The sequence below is a fragment of the Akebia trifoliata genome, unplaced genomic scaffold (genome assembly GCF_017979445.1).
Source record: "Akebia trifoliata isolate Shusen 1 unplaced genomic scaffold, ASM1797944v1 Contig00536, whole genome shotgun sequence".
NCBI classification, from domain to species: domain Eukaryota; kingdom Viridiplantae; phylum Streptophyta; class Magnoliopsida; order Ranunculales; family Lardizabalaceae; genus Akebia; species Akebia trifoliata.
In genome coordinates, this window is record NW_028237075.1 from 24828 (window position 1) to 43393 (window position 18566).

At 33.7% G+C, this 18566-nt stretch overlaps 1 protein-coding gene across 1 annotated transcript; it reads left to right on the forward strand.

Moving 5' to 3' along the window:
- Positions 1-8561: 8561 nt before the first annotated feature.
- Positions 8562-15984, forward strand: LOC147381362 (CDPK-related kinase 1-like). Its single transcript, XM_086430534.1, has 10 exons — positions 8562-9141; positions 9570-9611; positions 9694-9802; positions 10505-10583; positions 10668-10964; positions 11055-11167; positions 14484-14591; positions 14677-14739; positions 14850-15017; positions 15503-15984. Exons 1-10 carry the CDS (start codon positions 9011-9013, stop codon positions 15638-15640), a joined length of 1248 nt encoding a protein of 415 aa, XP_086286660.1. The 5' UTR covers positions 8562-9010; the 3' UTR covers positions 15641-15984.
- Positions 15985-18566: the final 2582 nt, after the last annotated feature.

The window sequence follows — 18566 nt, forward strand, 5'->3', positions numbered from 1 at the left end:
GTGTTAAATATGGTTTCGCCTGACAAGATCACATCATTAGCATACCTACTAACCCTCAAATATATTGGTGTTTCAGGTGATGAAGCTGAGGTTGCAAAGGTGGTAAGATTTAATTTCAATGTGAATTTATCTTGACATTCGCTGTCATATACAACAAATGTTATTTTTACAATTGATAAATCGTACCCCTGAAAGTGAATGTGTTCGCTATATAAAATGTGATTTGAAAAATCGTTAAGTATGGAGAGTACATTACCCCACAAGTGAATGCATTTGCTTAGGCAATAGTGAATGCATTCACTATACCACTTTAGAAAGTGTTATAGTGAATGCATTCGCTTAGATCTCAGACTTGTGCAATTTTTGAAAATTTCTGACTTTGCACCACCCTTTGCTTGCATGCAACCAATCATTCCCCACTGTGTTTAGCAAGCCATTAGAAGTAGTCCCCCAATAGAATTTATGTTGTTGTCACACTCTCAGTATCAATATGTATGTTTGGTATTATGGATTATATAGATGAAGATCTATGTTTGGTAGTATAATCTAATAGATTGTGTATATGGTGCGGCATGCAGAGATATCCATTTTTGTAAATATGTTTTTGAATATCTATGTTTGGTTTTATAAACAGGCGAATTACAATATCTTGTGTAGAGGGTGGTTTAGGAAAATGGTAAAAATATTTAGAGAAGTGTAGATACATCCATCTTTGCAAATAAGTTTTGTTTCAGAAATACTTATAACTCTCCCTAAACTCTTGTTTTTCTAATCATAAGTTTTGGTCTATTTTTATTGGTGTAACTTTGATGGGCCTTTAATTATTTGGTAGTGGTGGCATTGAGATAGGTTTAAAAATCACAATGATCTCCAAAAGCCTCTCCACACTAGTGAGCTCCTAGTCATTAAGTTCCTCTTGAAACCAAAATTCCACGACCCCAACAAGTAATCTTGTCTTTGCTTGAAGTTGGTTCTATTACAAGAGATTTAGAGTAGGGTTGGAATGTTAACTCCATGTAAGTATCATAGTCAATAATTCCTGTCCAAATTAGAGATGACTTGTTCAAAGAATTAGACTTCGATTCTTTTGGGATTTCATATTAAGATGGGAGCAAGTGTATTTTGCCGCAGTTCGTTTCCTTTTGTTTGTGATAGAATTATCATATCAACCTCCTAGTATACTCCATTTTTCTCTAATACATGCTTGTACCTATTAAAAATAATAATAATAAACAATGAGGGCCCTTTCAATTTACAATTGCTGTAATTTTGGTTTCCCAAAACTAGTGAATTTGGCCTCTATTTTATGTTTGCATTGGTTTTGAATGAATTAATTGCTTATTCAAGAAGGAATTTTCTTGGTATAGTTATTTGTAGGCAAAGTAGTGTTGGTTGATGGAAGTATGAAAGTAGATGTGGGTGAATGCAATGTAAAACTATGAAAGGATACACTGGAATCCAATGGTATTTCTATATGTAGTTCCTTGATACTGTAGAGCAGCTCCAAGGAGTTGGATAGACGCATCTTTCCAGCTTTGGTGAGTTCTCTCTTTGAGTCATGGGTGACGTTGGGGTCTTTTGTAAACTTGTAAAGTGTGTAACTTATTCTTCAATTTTCATGCTCCTTCTTCTGTACTGGACAATTTCTCTAGTTTTAGCTGAAGTTGCTTTCTCAATTTCTCGAGTTTTGATTTACTATTGCTGTAATTAAACAACAATTGTGCAGGTAATACATGAATCGGGTTTGAGCACAAACAGTGGCTAGTCCTTTCTATGATTATCTTGAGGGTTGTATGGAACGTGATGGTGATTTTAGAAGTTGCGAGAGAAATAATAGAGTTGAGTGGTGTGACCAACCAAGAATTGATTTCATCACTATTCTACAACTCTTTTTGAGTTCATCCAAGCCAGTGCTTTGTTTTGCTGTAGTCCGAACTCTCAATAAGGTTGGTTCTCCTCTCTTTAAATCACAACTAGGTCTTCCGTTTTTTTTTTTTGGTACATATTTCTCTTCAATAATCACACACTTATCATAGAAAACTATATGCTACATATGCAATATATTTTTCAGTTGTTTTTGTTTTGTTATCTGTTTTCCTTTTCTTTTCTTTTTTTTGGTGCAACTTCTAGTATTTTTTGTTAAAATTATAGCATTACAAGGGTATTGAGCTCTCTAAATATGTGAAGCCTTATTGTAAGTATGGAAGTACTAAAAGTGCATGCCAACTAGGCTTGAATAGGTTCTTTTGCTAGGTTGGGAAGTTGACGTAGGAATCTGGTTCAAAGATGTCAATACTTTCAACATTTTGTTTAATTCTTCAAGATCATTATCCTCTAGAGGAAGAATTTCAATCTATGCAACTAGCATTCCAAACTAGGGTAATAGAAAATGAATTTCTTTTCAAAGATCGTACAATTGATTCCTATATTTTCGATTCCACCAACTTCGTCGAGGATGGTAGATCTAAACTTGAATAAAAAATCTATGGTTACAATTCAATCGATTTTGTCTTTGAAGCTCTCTACTTCATCCGATCAACAACGACAACGACAATTAGTGTTGCTTGAAGAAGATCTGATTAATTAATTGTTTTATCTTGTAAATTTGGAAGGTTTGGTTGAATTTATTAGAGAAATTAAACGCAACTAACATTGCAGGTAATTTATTTTTTTTAGCTTTATGAGATTGATGTTTATGCATGGCTTTTTAGTTTTTTAACTTGTTCTGAGTTATTATCATCATCATTAAAGACTTGACCCAAAAATCTGTGTTTCACCTGTTCAATGGTTTATAAAGCTATGTTGAAAGCCTTGTTATCTTTTTCTATGCTCTAGATAACACTATCATCAACGTCATCATAGTTTGCATCATTAATGGTGGCTTATATATGCGAATAATCTGGACCAAAGAACTTATCATTTATCTACACTCAAACCATCTCAATACGTATTTTTTAATGCCAAGTTGCGCCCTATAGAAACATTTATGACCTTATGATTGCATAACTAATATTCTTCCTTGCAAAGCATAATTGAACATGTGTATATTTTTTTTTGAATTTTTGTGTTTGTATAAATTGATATCCTTTTTTTCTTTTGTGGGATCCTCTTGATTAGTGTTCATGTCTCAAATCATTAATCCACTTGATTCAGACGACGAAGCAAAATGGGAGTCTATTTTCTTGAAGCCGTGCACGTACAAAGAATAACATTTTGTTTACAATTCGTTGAGAACCCAGGTCTGTTCATTTATTTTCTTCTATATTAATGTTTAGTTAATAATCTAAGGTTTAGTAGCAAGCCGTTAGATGTTTGTTTTTCTTTGAGACGAGATGCCTTGGTATTAGTGTTTTGAAATGAGGAGCTACTTGATTTTGAACCCTTGGTGGTTAGTGGCTTATGGATGGTGTGTGAATAATGAGTAGTTTGTGGGTTGTGGTTTATGTTCTAGGGATTTTGGATTTTGGACGAGTTGCGTTTCATAGCAAGTTAATTGATGTTGGATTCTTTTTGGGAAAAGATGACTTGGAAGAGTCAACTTGGTATTAGTGCCTAATGAAATGAGTCGATAGACTTGATTTTGAAACCTTGGTGGCTAGTGGTTCATTTATGAGTACATGATTTTTATGGAATATGGTTTATGTTTTATAGACTTTGGGTTTTAGGTAAGTTGAAAGTTGGGTTTTATACGTTTTGAGTTCGGATTTTGAATTTAGGAGTTTAAGTATTCGAGTTTAAGGGGTAGAGAGGTGAGTGTTGGGGTTACATTTTAAGGTTATGGTTGGTGTCATCTTGATCGAGATTTTTTAGTCCTCAATGGATTTGTCAAGGTTGTTTTGGAAAATTAACTTCATTTTAAAGTTGGGACTAGAAATCGGGTTAAAAAAATGTGAGGTTTTATGATCAATTAGTGAGTTGTCACATTCAATCTTTTAGATTTAAAAAATTCATAGTTGTTCAAGTGAGTTGATTTGATAATGTTATTAATGGGAAATGTTGAATTTGTTTAATTAATACAAAATCTCAAATAAACTTACTAACAACATGCACTAGAAGTCCTTGAACCTTAAAAATTGTTAGGGAGGTATTATTAGTTTTAGTTAGATAAGAGTTTCCTAAAATTTGTCTTTTTTTAAGAATTGGAAAACCTTAGATTGTTTATATAATTTAAAAGGTTTGTATGTTTCTTGTGAATTATTTTATTTGTTCGAGAAATGCAAGTTTTTTAATAGAAAATGTTATTGTGATAGTTATTTGGGTTTGATTATGGTTTGTTTTTTCATTTTTTAATGTTTCTTCTGGAAAATGGGGTCTCCAATTAGATTTTGTGTTTTAGATTCATCATACTTTATTTTTTTTGGTTCTAAGACTGAAATTTTGAATTTGATTTTTTCTAGTGATTTGGGTTTTGACAAATTGATGTTGTAGGTTTGAATTTCTTATGGTGGAGGATGAAGATGCTTTGGAAGAGTTAAATTTCTTCTAGATTTGTTACGATTTATTTTTTAGAATTTTTGTAAGGATTGCTTGTCAATTTTTAACTTTCATCTGGGAAGGCCCAGATTGTAATAGATTTAAGGAAGGAAGATAGTGAGACGTAACTGTCTCGGCCCCTCAAGTTCGCATATCGAAATTGGTGTCGGTGGCCTGAGTCGATTCAGTCATCCCTCGTCTAGAATGGGAGGTAAGTTATTTCACCACGAATCCATTGTAAGTGGGTTCCTTTTTTTTCTTGTTTGTATGTGTTCCCAATTTTCACACTTTGGACGTATCACTTTTACATAAAAAGGGCATTCCTACGGGGAGGACACACGATAAAATAAGGATAAGATTTTATCATTGATTCTTTGCCCTTTTAGGATTAAAAATTGACTCACATAAAATGTTCAATGTCTCAAATTAATTAAAATTCAGTAGACTAAAAATCGTGGGGTGATGTTATTGTTTAGTAGATAGTCATTAATAGTTAGTATGTGATGTGGTTAGTTGGTAGATATTAGTGCTTCGTTATTAGTGTGTAATAATTGTTTTAAAATTATGGTTAGAGGTAGATTGTCTATAATAAGAGGTAATTTTTACAAAGGGTTTATGCCTTGAGGCATATTATCAAGGAAATCTTATCCTTACATAAGATTTGGCCAGGCTCTTTTTTTAATTTTTTTTGTTTGCAGGGCCAGAGAGATGGGTCTCAAGACCCTTAAACCGGGTATGGAGTCTCACACTATGTGAGACTGGGAAAGTTCTTATTGGATTAAAATTTAATATTTTACCAAAATTAATATGTGTATTTCATATTTATTGATCAAATCCATTGTTTGCTACAACCTAATGAGAAGTGCATTTGCATATAATTGTTAAGGTACACAAATAGTTATTGAATATTTGTTTCCCAAAAATTCTTTCTGCCATGTGATATTCAGTAATTTTATATTAGGATTCCATGCCACAAAACTGATAGATGGATTGAAGAAATGGTTTTGTTCTTTCTACTTAATTCAATATTTTATTTTTTTGGTGATTTTATAAAAATCCACGGGCATTTATTTAATTTGAAAAGAAAACGTAAAATTTAAAAAGGTGCAAGTACAACAAGTACCGACCGATAAAAAAAGTACAACAAGTATCCATCAATTGAAAAAAGGTACAACCTTTGGTGAAGACTTCATTTAGTATACAGGTGTATCCCTCATTTGAATTCAAGTATTGTTGATAGAGGAGAGACATTTGTAAAGGAAAGCTGATTGATCCTAAAATTTTCCTTTTATTGAACCTATTGAGTCAAAAACACTTGACAACTTTAACGATCATTTTGCTGGGTCTTATTTAAAATTACAGGAATGTAGTTGTGACTGTTATGAATGTTAACCAACTCTTTCAAGTACTCTTTTATATTTAGTATAATCTAACAAATTTTGAGTGTCGATCCTCTACTCGAGGAGTTAGGTTACCCCTACTCTACGTCTCCTTTTCTGCAAGTTGAATCACTCCTTTAGGCTCACTGGTTCGTTAATGTTTGGCCTACCCTTTGGTGGACCTATCCACAAAACCAGCTGATTTGATCCCATTGGTTCTGATAATATTTTATGCATGAGCTTTATGAACAGATCAGTGGTTGGGCACAAGCTTGTGATGCAAAATTCTTGAATCTAATGGGTAGAATTTACCAATCAAGCTGATTTTTGTTATTTAGGTGCACAAAAGGAAGCTAGATGTTCATGGGCTAGTAGGCATGAGAGAGTGTTCCACATGGAAAAAAAGATTTGGAGTTGGCTAATGTCACTCAACTCCTGATTGTAGTGGATCCATACTCCAAAATTTAGTAATTCATATTTTAAATATTTTGCTTGGTGGTCTGTTCATTGTAATTTCTGGGTAGAGCTTATTATGGGGACATTAGAGCTCATGGGCTTAACCTATTTGGGCCATATTTAGTTTTTGAGTTTTATTTTATTTTAGTTATTGGGCCTTAATCATGGGCCTATTTGATTTTTTGAGCTTTATTTGTTTTAGAAGTTTATTATTAAGAATTTTTAATTAGTAGGAAAGTTTTTTTTTTTTTGAATTAGGAATTTTTCTACTTTGTGTAGTTTTTCTTTCGAGAAAATAACTATTTCGGGAAAGTTTCTATTTTAGAATGTTTCTATATAGAAAACTTAATTATTTTGGGTTGGTACGAACTGAACCATATGGTGGAATAAAGAGTCCTAGTTTGGTTAGGAAGTTTCTTTTTAGTTGGTTTCTATTTTAAGAGTTTGAGTTTTATAGAAACTAGGTTTTCTTTATATAGAGATTGTATTAAATGTGCTGTGGCTTAACTTGACTAAACCGCACTTCTTGTGGAAAAAATGTAAGTGTGGGCTAAGGCTACCTTTATAGTAAGTACTCTTGACTAAGCTCCTCTTGTTGCTACCACTGGCTTTGCACGTTTTCCTTTCATAGAGTCTGGTGAATAAAGAATTAATTTCTTGCAATGACGTTTCTTGGTGTGATTTGTCCATTATTCTTGGTATGATTCCAAGGTTCTAACCTTTTGTCCCTTCTTTTTCTCTTCTAATCTTATTTCTCTTTTCTTGATTTTCTTTTATTTTCTCTTCCTCGGTTCTTGAAACCCCTTTCTCTCAATCCTTACCCATTTTCTTAATCCTTAATCCTTAACCTACAAACCTCAACCTTTAACCCTTTCTTATACCCTATAAACTTAGATCGCTAACCATAATTGCAAAAATTTGTATTTAATCATTCAACATATAGCCAATTGGGATTTTGGGAACCATTTAAAAAAAAATCAATAAATTTTCTCTGACCTTTATCACTATCTAATTCACCTTTCCATCATCTTTTCCAAAGTGGAACAAACTTAGAATTGAACAAATCTAGGTTGTGTTGCATCAGCTTAGAGGATGCTAATATATTGAATTTCGATTTTGGCTAGCCGGGAAATGGAAACATTTGTGGAAATTAATACAATTTTCATGGAAATGCTGAAAATATTGAGAATTTTTTTTTGAATCTTTAGGAAAAATAGACAAACATTAAAAAGCATTTATGAGTGATAAAAATACAATAGACAAGCATATTAAGTGTGACAATGAAGATCAACAACATTGCATTACACATACATGAAAGTGTTAGAGAGCCAAGAGTTAACAATAACATATTCTACATGAAAATCATTATGTCATATTAGCTACATACACCTTAATATGTAAAACACTCGCTTAATGAATACACTATTAAATACCGGATTTACACATTATTATATTTTTATTCTTTTTACATGTAAAGGGTTGGGATCTGTAAACTCATGAAAAATGACTCAAATAAAAAAAAAAAAAAAATGCAATTTCGGCCATTAGAACAGAAAATTCAACAATCGAGACATTCCAGGTACTAATGGGATATTCCATGTAGAATTTATCTGCTTGTTGGATTTTGAGTTTGAATGGTCGGGATTGTGTGATTTTATATGAATCATTTTTTCATGAGTCCACGTATCTTTACCCTAGATAAGTTACTGGCATATCGAACTAATTAGAGCATGGATGATTGTATTTGAGTGGTTATATGAATGTATTAATATGCTTATAATACACCAAAATAACATGCTATTGATATCTTCTTCCTCTCGCGGTTTGTTGGATCATTTGGAAGGAAAGGAAGAGTCGCGTATTTGATGACAAGGAGAGAGGTTCAAGATATTGTGCTGCAGATCTTAGTGTTGCTGTTTTTTTTGGTGTAAATAGGAATTTAGAGGAGGTGAACTCTTAGGTTTAATAGGTTGTCTTGGTTTCCTTTGTATTTTTGGTTGGTCATCTCGACCTCCGTTTTTCAATGAAATTATCTTTACATATCAAAAAAATTAATTCTGGTTTTAGCTGGTAATATTTCAATTATTAGCATTAATGCATGTAATTTACAAGAAATTTGTAAGTTAGTTATTGTTATAAATTTTATCAATATCTTTAGAATATTTTGGTTGTAGTTTACTGTTGTTCGAAATATTTCTCCTGAAATCTTGTGGTCTTATACCTAAAATTTGATTATTTCAGTTGGAATTCGCCATTCGCCAATATGTTTCATGAAATGAATTGTGATTTCTACCAAAATATATACAAAAAGAAATTATCTATTTAATTTCATGTCGGATCTAGTGAAAATGGAAATACTTAGGTATATTTAGTGGAAAATTTTCAAAACTTAACACTATGGTGGATACTGTTAATTTCCTTGGACACTCCTAACATGTCACAATTGTTCAAGTTCCTTCTTTTGTAAGTTAGAGTATGGTGATCCCGTTTTTAAGTTCTTAGGCTGGAAAATTAAAACATCTAGAGTGCAGGGAGTTCCATTTGCTGAAAATCAGTTTCTCATACCTCATAACTAGCAACCTTAAATATGTAATAGCAAGAATGGTTAACATACTTGCAAATGTATTAATTGTTTTTCGGGGGAGTAACCCATGCCAAACAGTCTTTGATTTGTTCTCATAAAATAGATAATATTTTGACAGATGACCACAACCATAGCTATCGAGGATGTAAGAAGAGAAGTGAACATATTGCGTGCTCTACCTGGGCATAAGAACCTAGTGCAGTTCTACGATGCCTACGAAGATGATGAAAATGTGTATATAGTTATGGAGTAAGTTTAGATTGCTCCAACTCTTTTTCTTTTGATGCTAATTATGTTTCATTTGATGATGGGATTGACACAAATTGATGCCAACTTGGCACTGATTTGGCAAAGTCAAAGCAAATACTTTATGAAATTGTGTTGGAACACTGGGGAAGTGGATGCTAAGATAATTCAACTGATTTACAACCAACTTTCCCAAATTTTCCCCAAAGACGTATACCCCTTTCGTTGGATCCCACCCAGGGAACCTTTTATGGCTCAATTGGCTCATTTAGATGGTCATAATCATTTTATATATATTTTGAATTCCCGTAGTACATTTCTTGTCTTCCAAAGAATTGTGAGGGTTCCAATAATATATAGCCATGAAGTCAGGAGCTTTTTAAAAAAACTTGGTTTCGGAGCTTACTGGTTATAATTCTTGTTCTCTTCAGGTTATGCAAAGGAGGTGAACTTTTAGATAGGATACTCTCAAGGTACTTTGCTTTAGTACATGTTTGACAAGCTGGCGATTTCTATACCCATATGGACAGGTGATAACATATTTTCATGATTTAGGGGAGGAAAATATTCAGAAGAAGATGCCAAGGCCGTCATGGTCCAAATTCTGAGGGTTGTCGCCATCTGTCATCTCCAAGGTGTGGTTCACCGTGATCTCAAGCCAGAGGTGCCTAACTAAAACTTAATTCCCCAAACCAAAATTCGGTGTTCTTTAGGTGGATGCTTAAAAACAAATAATCTTCCTTTTTGGTGAGAACCCGCACATTCTTTGAATTCATTAATGGTATGGATTGTTAATGGTACCTTAGAAGATTTCCTTTCCTCCTGTAGGTTTCTAGTGAACTTTGTTGAGTCTAAACTATTCTCATCATCGTTGCACAAATTATGATATATTTGGTAACTGACAAATTATGATATATTGTTTCAATAGTATTGTTTGTACGGCATGCCACTGCCACTAGTGGAGCCCCCCATCTTACTTATCAACTATGTACATTAGGTTTATGTTGCTCTTATTTATGGAGAAACTAGAGTTCTAACAGGCCTAAAAGAGTATTAGAAACTTCTGAACATGAGATCCCTATTGTTAATCTTTCTTGAACATGACAGAACTCCGAAATAGCACCTGCTTAAAGTTATGACTAAGCTTTCTTCTTATGTATGTTTTTTCATCTTTTGGATCCCTTTCTTCCATTTGTCTGATTGTGAAACATTTTTACGTGGCTTGATAAAAAATGGACTATTTGATCTCTCTTTAGTGGGTTGACATACTTGGATGATGATGCCCCTACTCTACCAAACTGTACCTCATTTTTAACTTTGATTTTTGTCATTGTTTTTTGTTTTGATGGATTGTTTTCTGCTTCAGAATTTCCTTTTTAGTTCTAAGGATGAGGAGTCTCCGTTGAAAGCCATTGATTTTGGATTGTCTGATTTTGTAAAGCCAGGTTAGATCTAACACTTGACTACTTGAGCTTTATTCTTTTTTACAAACTTGTGAGTTAACATCTTGTCTCTTGGGAGACTTGCAGATGCTCGGTTAAATGATATTGTAGGAAGTGCATATTATGTTGCTCCAGAAGTTCTGCATAGGTCGTATGGCACCGAGGCTGATATGTGGAGTATAGGTGTGATTGCATATATTCTTCTGTGTGGAAGCCGCCCCTTTTGGGCACGGACAGAATCGGGCATTTTCCGAGCTGTCTTGAAGGCGGACCCCAATTTCGAAGAAGACCCTTGGCCTTCTTTGTCATCTGATGCAAGACATTTCGTCAAGGGTTTATTGAACAAGGATTACCGTAAGAGACTGACCGCTGCTCAGGCTCTCAGTAAGTTATTTTAACTCTGTATATGGCCTGCTAAGTACCCATCTCGAGATTCAAAAGTCCTAATGTTTATAGCCTGATTTCTGTGTTCAGCTCATCCTTGGCTGTCCAATCATAAAGATACAAAGATTCCTTTGGATATTGCGGTATACAAGTTTGTAAAAGCTTATATATGCTCATCTTCTTTACGGAAGTCAGCTTTGCAGGTATGTCAATATGCCTTCAAAACAAATTCTTTATGTTTACTCTTTGGTTACTAGAGGTATTCTAGAGTAATGAAAACTTTATACAATATGCAAAATATGGTGCACTGATTAAATTAAGAGGCCTGAGAGTAAAATATTTTGAAAAAGGATAGAATAAGTTTTTCGCTTTGGCAACACGTATTGTCACAAAAATGCATCTCACATCAAGACACATCCTTACACACATGGGAATGACATCCTATAATTTAATTATTTAAAAATAATAATTTCTATGTTAAAAGCTGTTGTGTTTATTAAAGTTTTAAACACCATGATAGTTATTTGATAGTCTCTCATATTAAAATTTACATATATTTATCATGTTATTCTATAGTCCTGTCCTGTGGTGGGTTCACATGTGTTCTTTTACTTTTCATATATTTCTTTCTCATTTTATTTAAAAAAAAAATGATTTAGATGACTCATTACTTTTGACTTATACCAACTATTTGGAGTTGGCATCAAGTCGAATTCATTGATCAACTTTATTTGGAGGTGTACTTTCTATTGAAACATGTACATTTGCTACCACTAAAATAGTGTAGATTAAATAGCCCAAGTGTAGGGTTATAGCGAAGTAATAAAATCTCGGGAGTCCGAGGTCAATCCACAAGGATTGTGTATAAAATTAAAACAAAACATGTGTGAGTTGAAAGAAGATGCATTTAAACTATGAAAACATATGATTTTATCACCCTTTTGTATAGAACAAAAATTAAAAGATCTAAAAATAGAAATTAAACAGCGCTAAGGCATTGGGGATCCATTTGAAAATTAAAATTTTATTTTTTAATTAACTTTTTTTTTTTCTCTCAGTTAGTTTCAAAAAATGATTCTCCCTATTCGGAATATAAATCAATTAAACTAAGAAATTTATTTGCTAAATTATTTTGAAAAATCCAAGATTGCCATGTGTAGCACATTCATATGCTACAAGGATTCTGTAAGCAATCAATGTAACATTTATCCATAATGAATCAAGGAAAATTTTCAAGTATTCAATGTGATGGTAATAAAAAAAAATCAAAAGAATTTATAGATATGGAATCAAACCAAAATTTTTAACTCAGCTTAGATCAATCTGAAAATATGAAATTAATCCACCATTATTGATTTAAAATAAAATTACAATTTTCAAGTTTCACCTTTAGCCCTAGTTAGAATTTTAGCCAACAATTTCCATAGACGAATTCATTAAAATTATTGAATAAAAAACCTAGAAAAATAAATTAAAAGAAATTTAGTGAGAAAACTAGAGGAAGATTGGAGAGAAAGAAGAAGAACAATGAGATGTCTAGAGAAAATAAATAATGGTGGGAGAACAGACAAAATAAAAACTAATGATAAACTAGAATGAAGGGGGTGTAGGGAAGGTGAGAGAATTTAACATGTAAAGGAAAGTGAGAGAAATAGAAATTAATAAAGATATGGGAAAGATGTACGTGATCTTTTAAAATAAGAAAAAATAGAAAGGGAGACGCTTTGTGTGGTACGAAAGATCATGTGTGGAGATTTTCACTTTTTGGAATTTAAAAAAAAAAATTTCTTTAGCCTTTCCTTTAACTTGTCCATAATTGCTCCTCCACCCCTTTGCATGTTTTTTTTTACCAAAAATCCACCTGTAGCCCTTTTCTCCCATTTTCAACCTCCAACACCTACAAAATTAAAAATTCAATTAATTAGGTCATATTAACCAAATTAACATTAATTAATCACCATAAATTGAGGGTAATTAATAGTAATTTATGCATTTATCAGCTTTCATATAATTTTTTACATCTCAATATACTTTATTTTTAGCCTTCTCTTACCCTTTTAAAGCCCTCAAAACTTGGACCGAGGTACTCTTTGTAGTTGTTGTCATTTGTCTTTGTCGTGCATGCTTAAATAAACCCAACTCAATTGACTTTACTTCATTTTATCTCCCTGGATGTATTACCTAGTCTTTCCACTTAAACACCTCAATGTCCTCATCTTTGCTGCACTCATTCTATGAACATGTGTTGGAGTGTCCGTGTTTCAGCTTACTATGAAGAAGGTTGTGATAAGAAACACTCAATTTTACTTGCTATGGTTATATGATTCTCTTTGTATAATTCGCCCAACCCAAGAATATCTATAATGCCCTGAAGTTCTTTGTTACGTTGTGAAGATTGCTTAGACCTTTTTGAAGCAGGATCTGTTACAAACATGTTTACTTCCATTGTGGGTAATGTATTTGGTTTCAGAGTAAAATGACTTTTTTCTCAAGTCATGGATTGTTTAACAGATTAATTACTAGTGTCCTTCGAATTGTTGAATTTAAATTGGATAAATCTTCTGAAACCTTCTGATTTATTTTGTTAGATTAAATGTAACACAATGAAACTAGACAGAGATATGAATTGAGTTGAAACCCTATTTGTTTGATTCTTTTCATATCAATAGCAGTATGTTACATGAGTGAAAATACTGGTGGAACATACTGCATATTTGACCATACATTCCGTACCTCGCTAAAAAAGTGATCCTTGTTTATCTACAACACATTGTTGAACCAAAAAGGCACTATCTCATACACCTATATCTGTTTCAGACATTCATATCGGGCATCGTAACATAAGTTTATTTCCACTTCTTTTTTTTTTGTAGATTCCCTAACTTCAACAATATCTCAGATTTTCCCCAAATTTTCTAGGTGCACTATTGAATAAAATTAATTGCGCACTATCAATTAAAAACTGCTGCTTTTTAAAAAAATAAAAAAATAAATATTTTTTGCTGTTATACTTCTATAATCCTTAAATATTTGTCATCTAAACAGGATTCTTAGGCTTTCTCTAGATACTGGTCATCTGTATTCTTGATTTAAGGATCCATTCGATGACCTGCGAGACATGTTTGGCCATGTGGAACTTAGTTTAGGCAACTTGTTCTTTTTTTTTCTTCCTCTCCTCTTACATGACTTAAGACAGATCCACCTAAATAGAAAGGAGAAAAATCATAGGGGACAAGAGTTGCGAATTTTACTATAAATAATCCAAGAATTCAAGTGGTGTATTTTTCTTTAATTATAATCAGTTTAGTTTTATATATATTTTCACTGAAAATGCCTCATGATTCCTCCAACATGCACCATTGAACATTTCTACTGACTTGTTCAAGTTCTTTTAACATCGTCAACAATTCTGCATCATATCATCATGCACATAGAATCCCTGATTTCTTTAAATAAATAGCAATCTTCAAATTTTCCTGAAATCAATAAAAATGTGGAGAAGTTCATTTGCTATGACAGGCTCTTGCAAAGACGTTGACAGTGGCTCAGCTAGCTTATTTCCATGAGCAATTTACATTATTAGGGCCAAACAAAAGTGGATTTATTTCTATGCAGAATTTTAAGACGGTAAGTCCCCACCACCCCGTCCTTTTTTTTTTTTTTTTTTTACTCTTTATGTTTTTCAAATTCTAAATGATACTGAAATTGGCAGGCACTGGTGAAGAATTCTACAGATGCGATGAAGGATTCATTGGTTCTTGATTACGTTACCATGGTACTGGACTACTGATCCCAGTAACCTCTTCTTTGTTTAATTTGTTTTTCTTTTGGGCTTGAAAATTGTAATAAAGAAAGAAGAAGCTTAATGTTACATATAATTTGCAGGTGAGTTCTCTTCAATATAGAAAATTAAATTTTGAAGAATTTTGTGCTGCTGCCATATGCGTGTATCAGCTGGAAGGATTGGAGAGTTGGGAGCAGCACGCACGCCATGCATATGAGCTCTTTGACAAGGATGGGAATAGGCCAATCATGATAGAGGAACTTGCGTCGGTATGTGCCATGTTCCCTTCATTTTATGAACGTATAGCAATTTCAATAAAATCATCAAGAGTCCCAAATATTTGGGTCTTATATTTTTCTTGTTTTCTTAGGGTCTGCATAATCACTCTTGAAAATCAGCAGGGAAATGCGATTTTGCAGGTGTATATTGCCCTTTTTGGTGGGTAAATCATTTTCTTTGAGAAAGTGGTTTCCCATTTTTGTGGGAAAATATTCTAGGACCCAACTGCTTGAAAATGATTTTCTCATCAGGGCAGGAAAACCCAAATGTTTTTATCTCGCAGTTACCCAGGCTCCCCACAACTAAGATCCAACTCCTTTTTAGGTGCAATCGAACACCAACATTTTTTTTTGGAAATCCATTTGTTTGGAATCATTTTACCTGGAAATTGATTTTCCAAAAACATTTTATTAGCAATCATATACACTTCATATCTTTCTTAATGCTGATGTTTGTTATAATTTGGTTTTATCAGGAACTTGGGCTTAGCCCATCAGTACCTGTTCATGTAGTTCTCCAAGACTGGATACGGCACTCAGATGGCAAGCTTAGTTTCTTGGGATTTGTCAGACTTCTACATGGAGTGTCTTCGCGCTCACTGCAGAAGGCTTGAGATAAAACTGTAGGTCAATACAGTGATTCTTCATTCTGTCCTCATCACTTCATCCGACTGAAGTCTGAAGGAAACACCACCATGTATGCTCAATTCAGGGGAGGCTAACCAGAACCAAGATGGTCCAATATAAGGCTTGGCAAGTGAAAGAAGCAAGTCAAGACTAGAATTGATGCAAGTAAGCCAGACCATAATCCATGTGCGGCATGTCGCCTGGGGTATGCATTTCTATTTTTTTTTTGTATCCCATGTTTTGTGCACTGAAGTTGGTTAGAGGATTGTACAGATGAGACTATAGATTTTTAAGTTATAAAGATAATAAATCACAACTTCCCCCCCTCAAATTATGTGTTTCTATAATTGTATTTATGTTCTTATTATGTTTTGCTAGTTTACCATGAGTCCATGTACTTTCAAGTTTCAGAATGAATCGGTAGTTGGTGAACATGTTGACACATTGAAGCACAGTTATTAAGCACAAATGGAGAAGATTGATTTTGGGTTAGTCGAGTGAAATATCATCAAGTACCCGAAGGAGACACCTCTACATCACTTGGCAGGAGTGCTGCAAGAACTAGATGGTCTTGTCTCACTAGTTTTAAGAAAATTAATCAACTACAACAAGCCCGAATCTTGAAGATTTGAGATTGGCTAAATGAATCATGATCACCTTAAGTACTATTTGGAACCGTAATCAATGCCCAGTGGGCATGACCAAATCATCTTCGTCGACTTTCTCTTTCGTTTATTACCTATTGGAGATACTCCTACATGTTTAGAATGCCTTGGAAATGATTTGGATGATGACACCTTTATTTAGTTCGGTTATGATTAGAGTGTCCTCCACAATGCTCTCAAAATTATTAAATGAATGATCAAAATATCTCACATAATTATTAAGAATAATACTGACGTCAACTCAAGACTGGACCTCACATCGCACACCTTGAAGTGAAATTGTATGGGAGGTCACTCCAGCAACATTCAATTATTAATTTGTTCAAACAAGTTGTTTCTCATATCGCACACCCTGAAGTGAAGGTGTGTATGGACCATAAATGTTTTTTGTTTTGAGTTGTATCTCGATGAAAAGATAATGGTTCCTACACAATTTCACATCACATCAGGATGTGCAATGTGAGGTACAATCTTGAGGTCACTTTTAAGCATTCTTCTTATTTAAAACACCTCTTATGAAACGACCATTTTTCAACACTTGTATAATTTTTAGAAGCAAAAGCCCAAATGTACCCTATGTATATTCTCCAGTTTTTTTTTTTTTTAAAGTAAGATAAGAATGACTGCTGCATGATGAGACTCATGCATGAGCATTATATTCCCCGACAAAAAGGACATAAGTGTCAATGAAGGAAAGAAAAAGATATCATGGATATCTTAGGTAAGAAGTTAGTTAGAATTCAATAATAATTAAAATGTGTTTCACTTAATAACTATAATTAAAATAATATTTAGAGAGAAGAAGAAGAAGAAAGAAATGGGGCCTACTAAAATCATTATTCAAATAAATGAAAACACCACCTATTCTCTATCCATCATATCAGATTATCAGAAGTTGGCAAAATTCCCATTCCAACATCATGATTTTTTGAAAAAAAAGAAACAACTTTTAGAGTACAAATGTCTCCACAATTGGAAAGTTACGACATAACCCTTGGTGAGGAGGAGAAAAATAAAGATAAAATGGTGAACTTTTGAAAAAAAGAAAAAAAAAATGGTGGAACGGATCCTCTGTAGCTCCATATTCCTATCGTGCCCTGTAACTCTTCTTCTACAATCCACAAACCATCACTTTTTAAGGAAATAATAATTTGTATCTCACATACTGATAAAAGTCTTTTTTATATAGTATTAACATGATCCATGCCTTTTGCGAATGGATGGTCATTGACCCTCCAATTTTCACACTTTTCAACTGTGTAATGTAAGTTTGTGGTTGACATGGGACTCTCTTAATCGTCTAAGAGCGCTACAGGGCACGACAAGAAAATGAAGCTCGAACAGATCCGCTCCCTAAATGAAACCACAAAGCCAAACGGTTAGCCCCTACTTTTTCTCATCAATCATAGTCGACCCCTACCTTCCCCACACCCACTTTTGTGTTTGTTTGCGCATGTGCATCCATAAGCCTTGGTCAGTGAGGAAATATTAGATGAGAAGTACTGCGATGCTCACTTTTGAGACCAAAAGAAAGTATACGAATATTAAATAATTATTGTGGGATAAAATTGATGAGGAATAAGTAGTAAGGTAAGTATAAGTATACGAGTTGATAACACGACATAGAACCCCAACCTTCTAGAGGAATCTATGTAGTTGGTGTCATTTCAAATGTGATTTTCTTTTCACACTATCGAAATGCGAGTTTCAAAGAGCCCACATTTCGATTAGAAAGAGCCCTTGGTCTTATTATCGAAAAGGAAAGTGATTTGAAAATGTCCCTTTTGAATAAACCAAAGGTATAAGACTAGTACTTATAGTATAGTAATAAGTAAGAAATTCCTTGTCTGTTGGTCGAAAAAGGCCACAAGTGGAAGTTACTGATGTTTTGATCATTCAGTGGACTCCTTAGGTGCCAGTCCATGCTTGCTATCATGCTGGCAAAAATAGGGGTTTCGATCGATTTTACCTACTATTGGATTTGAACCAATGACTCTTGCCGTATGAAAGAGAGACTCTAACCGTTGAGTCAAGTAGGTTAAGGTGAGTAAAGTCAAAGAAAATAGACCTATAAGAGAAAACCGTGGTACCCCCCGAACCCCCCAAAGCCTTTTGACTATACTATATCGTCTGCCTCCGACGATTTTTCCCTTTTGGCTTGGCGAAGCTGAGTTGTGTTCCACTCTATAGGAAATGCGTTAAGTCCACGCAGCCAACCGAGGCCCTATGTGTGTCGAACTGCCTACAA

What these genes read in the sequence shown, in the direction of transcription:
- LOC147381362 (XM_086430534.1), top strand. Translation starts at nt 9,011, where the DNA reads ATGACCACAACCATAGCTATCGAGGATGTAAGAAGAGAAGTGAACATA. An exon ending in TTAGATAGGATACTCTCAAG is followed by an intron (nt 9,612 to 9,693) that starts GTACTTTGCTTT and finishes TTCATGATTTAG; the next exon opens with GGGAGGAAAATATTCAGAAG. An exon ending in GTCTGATTTTGTAAAGCCAG is followed by an intron (nt 10,584 to 10,667) that starts GTTAGATCTAAC and finishes GGAGACTTGCAG; the next exon opens with ATGCTCGGTTAAATGATATT.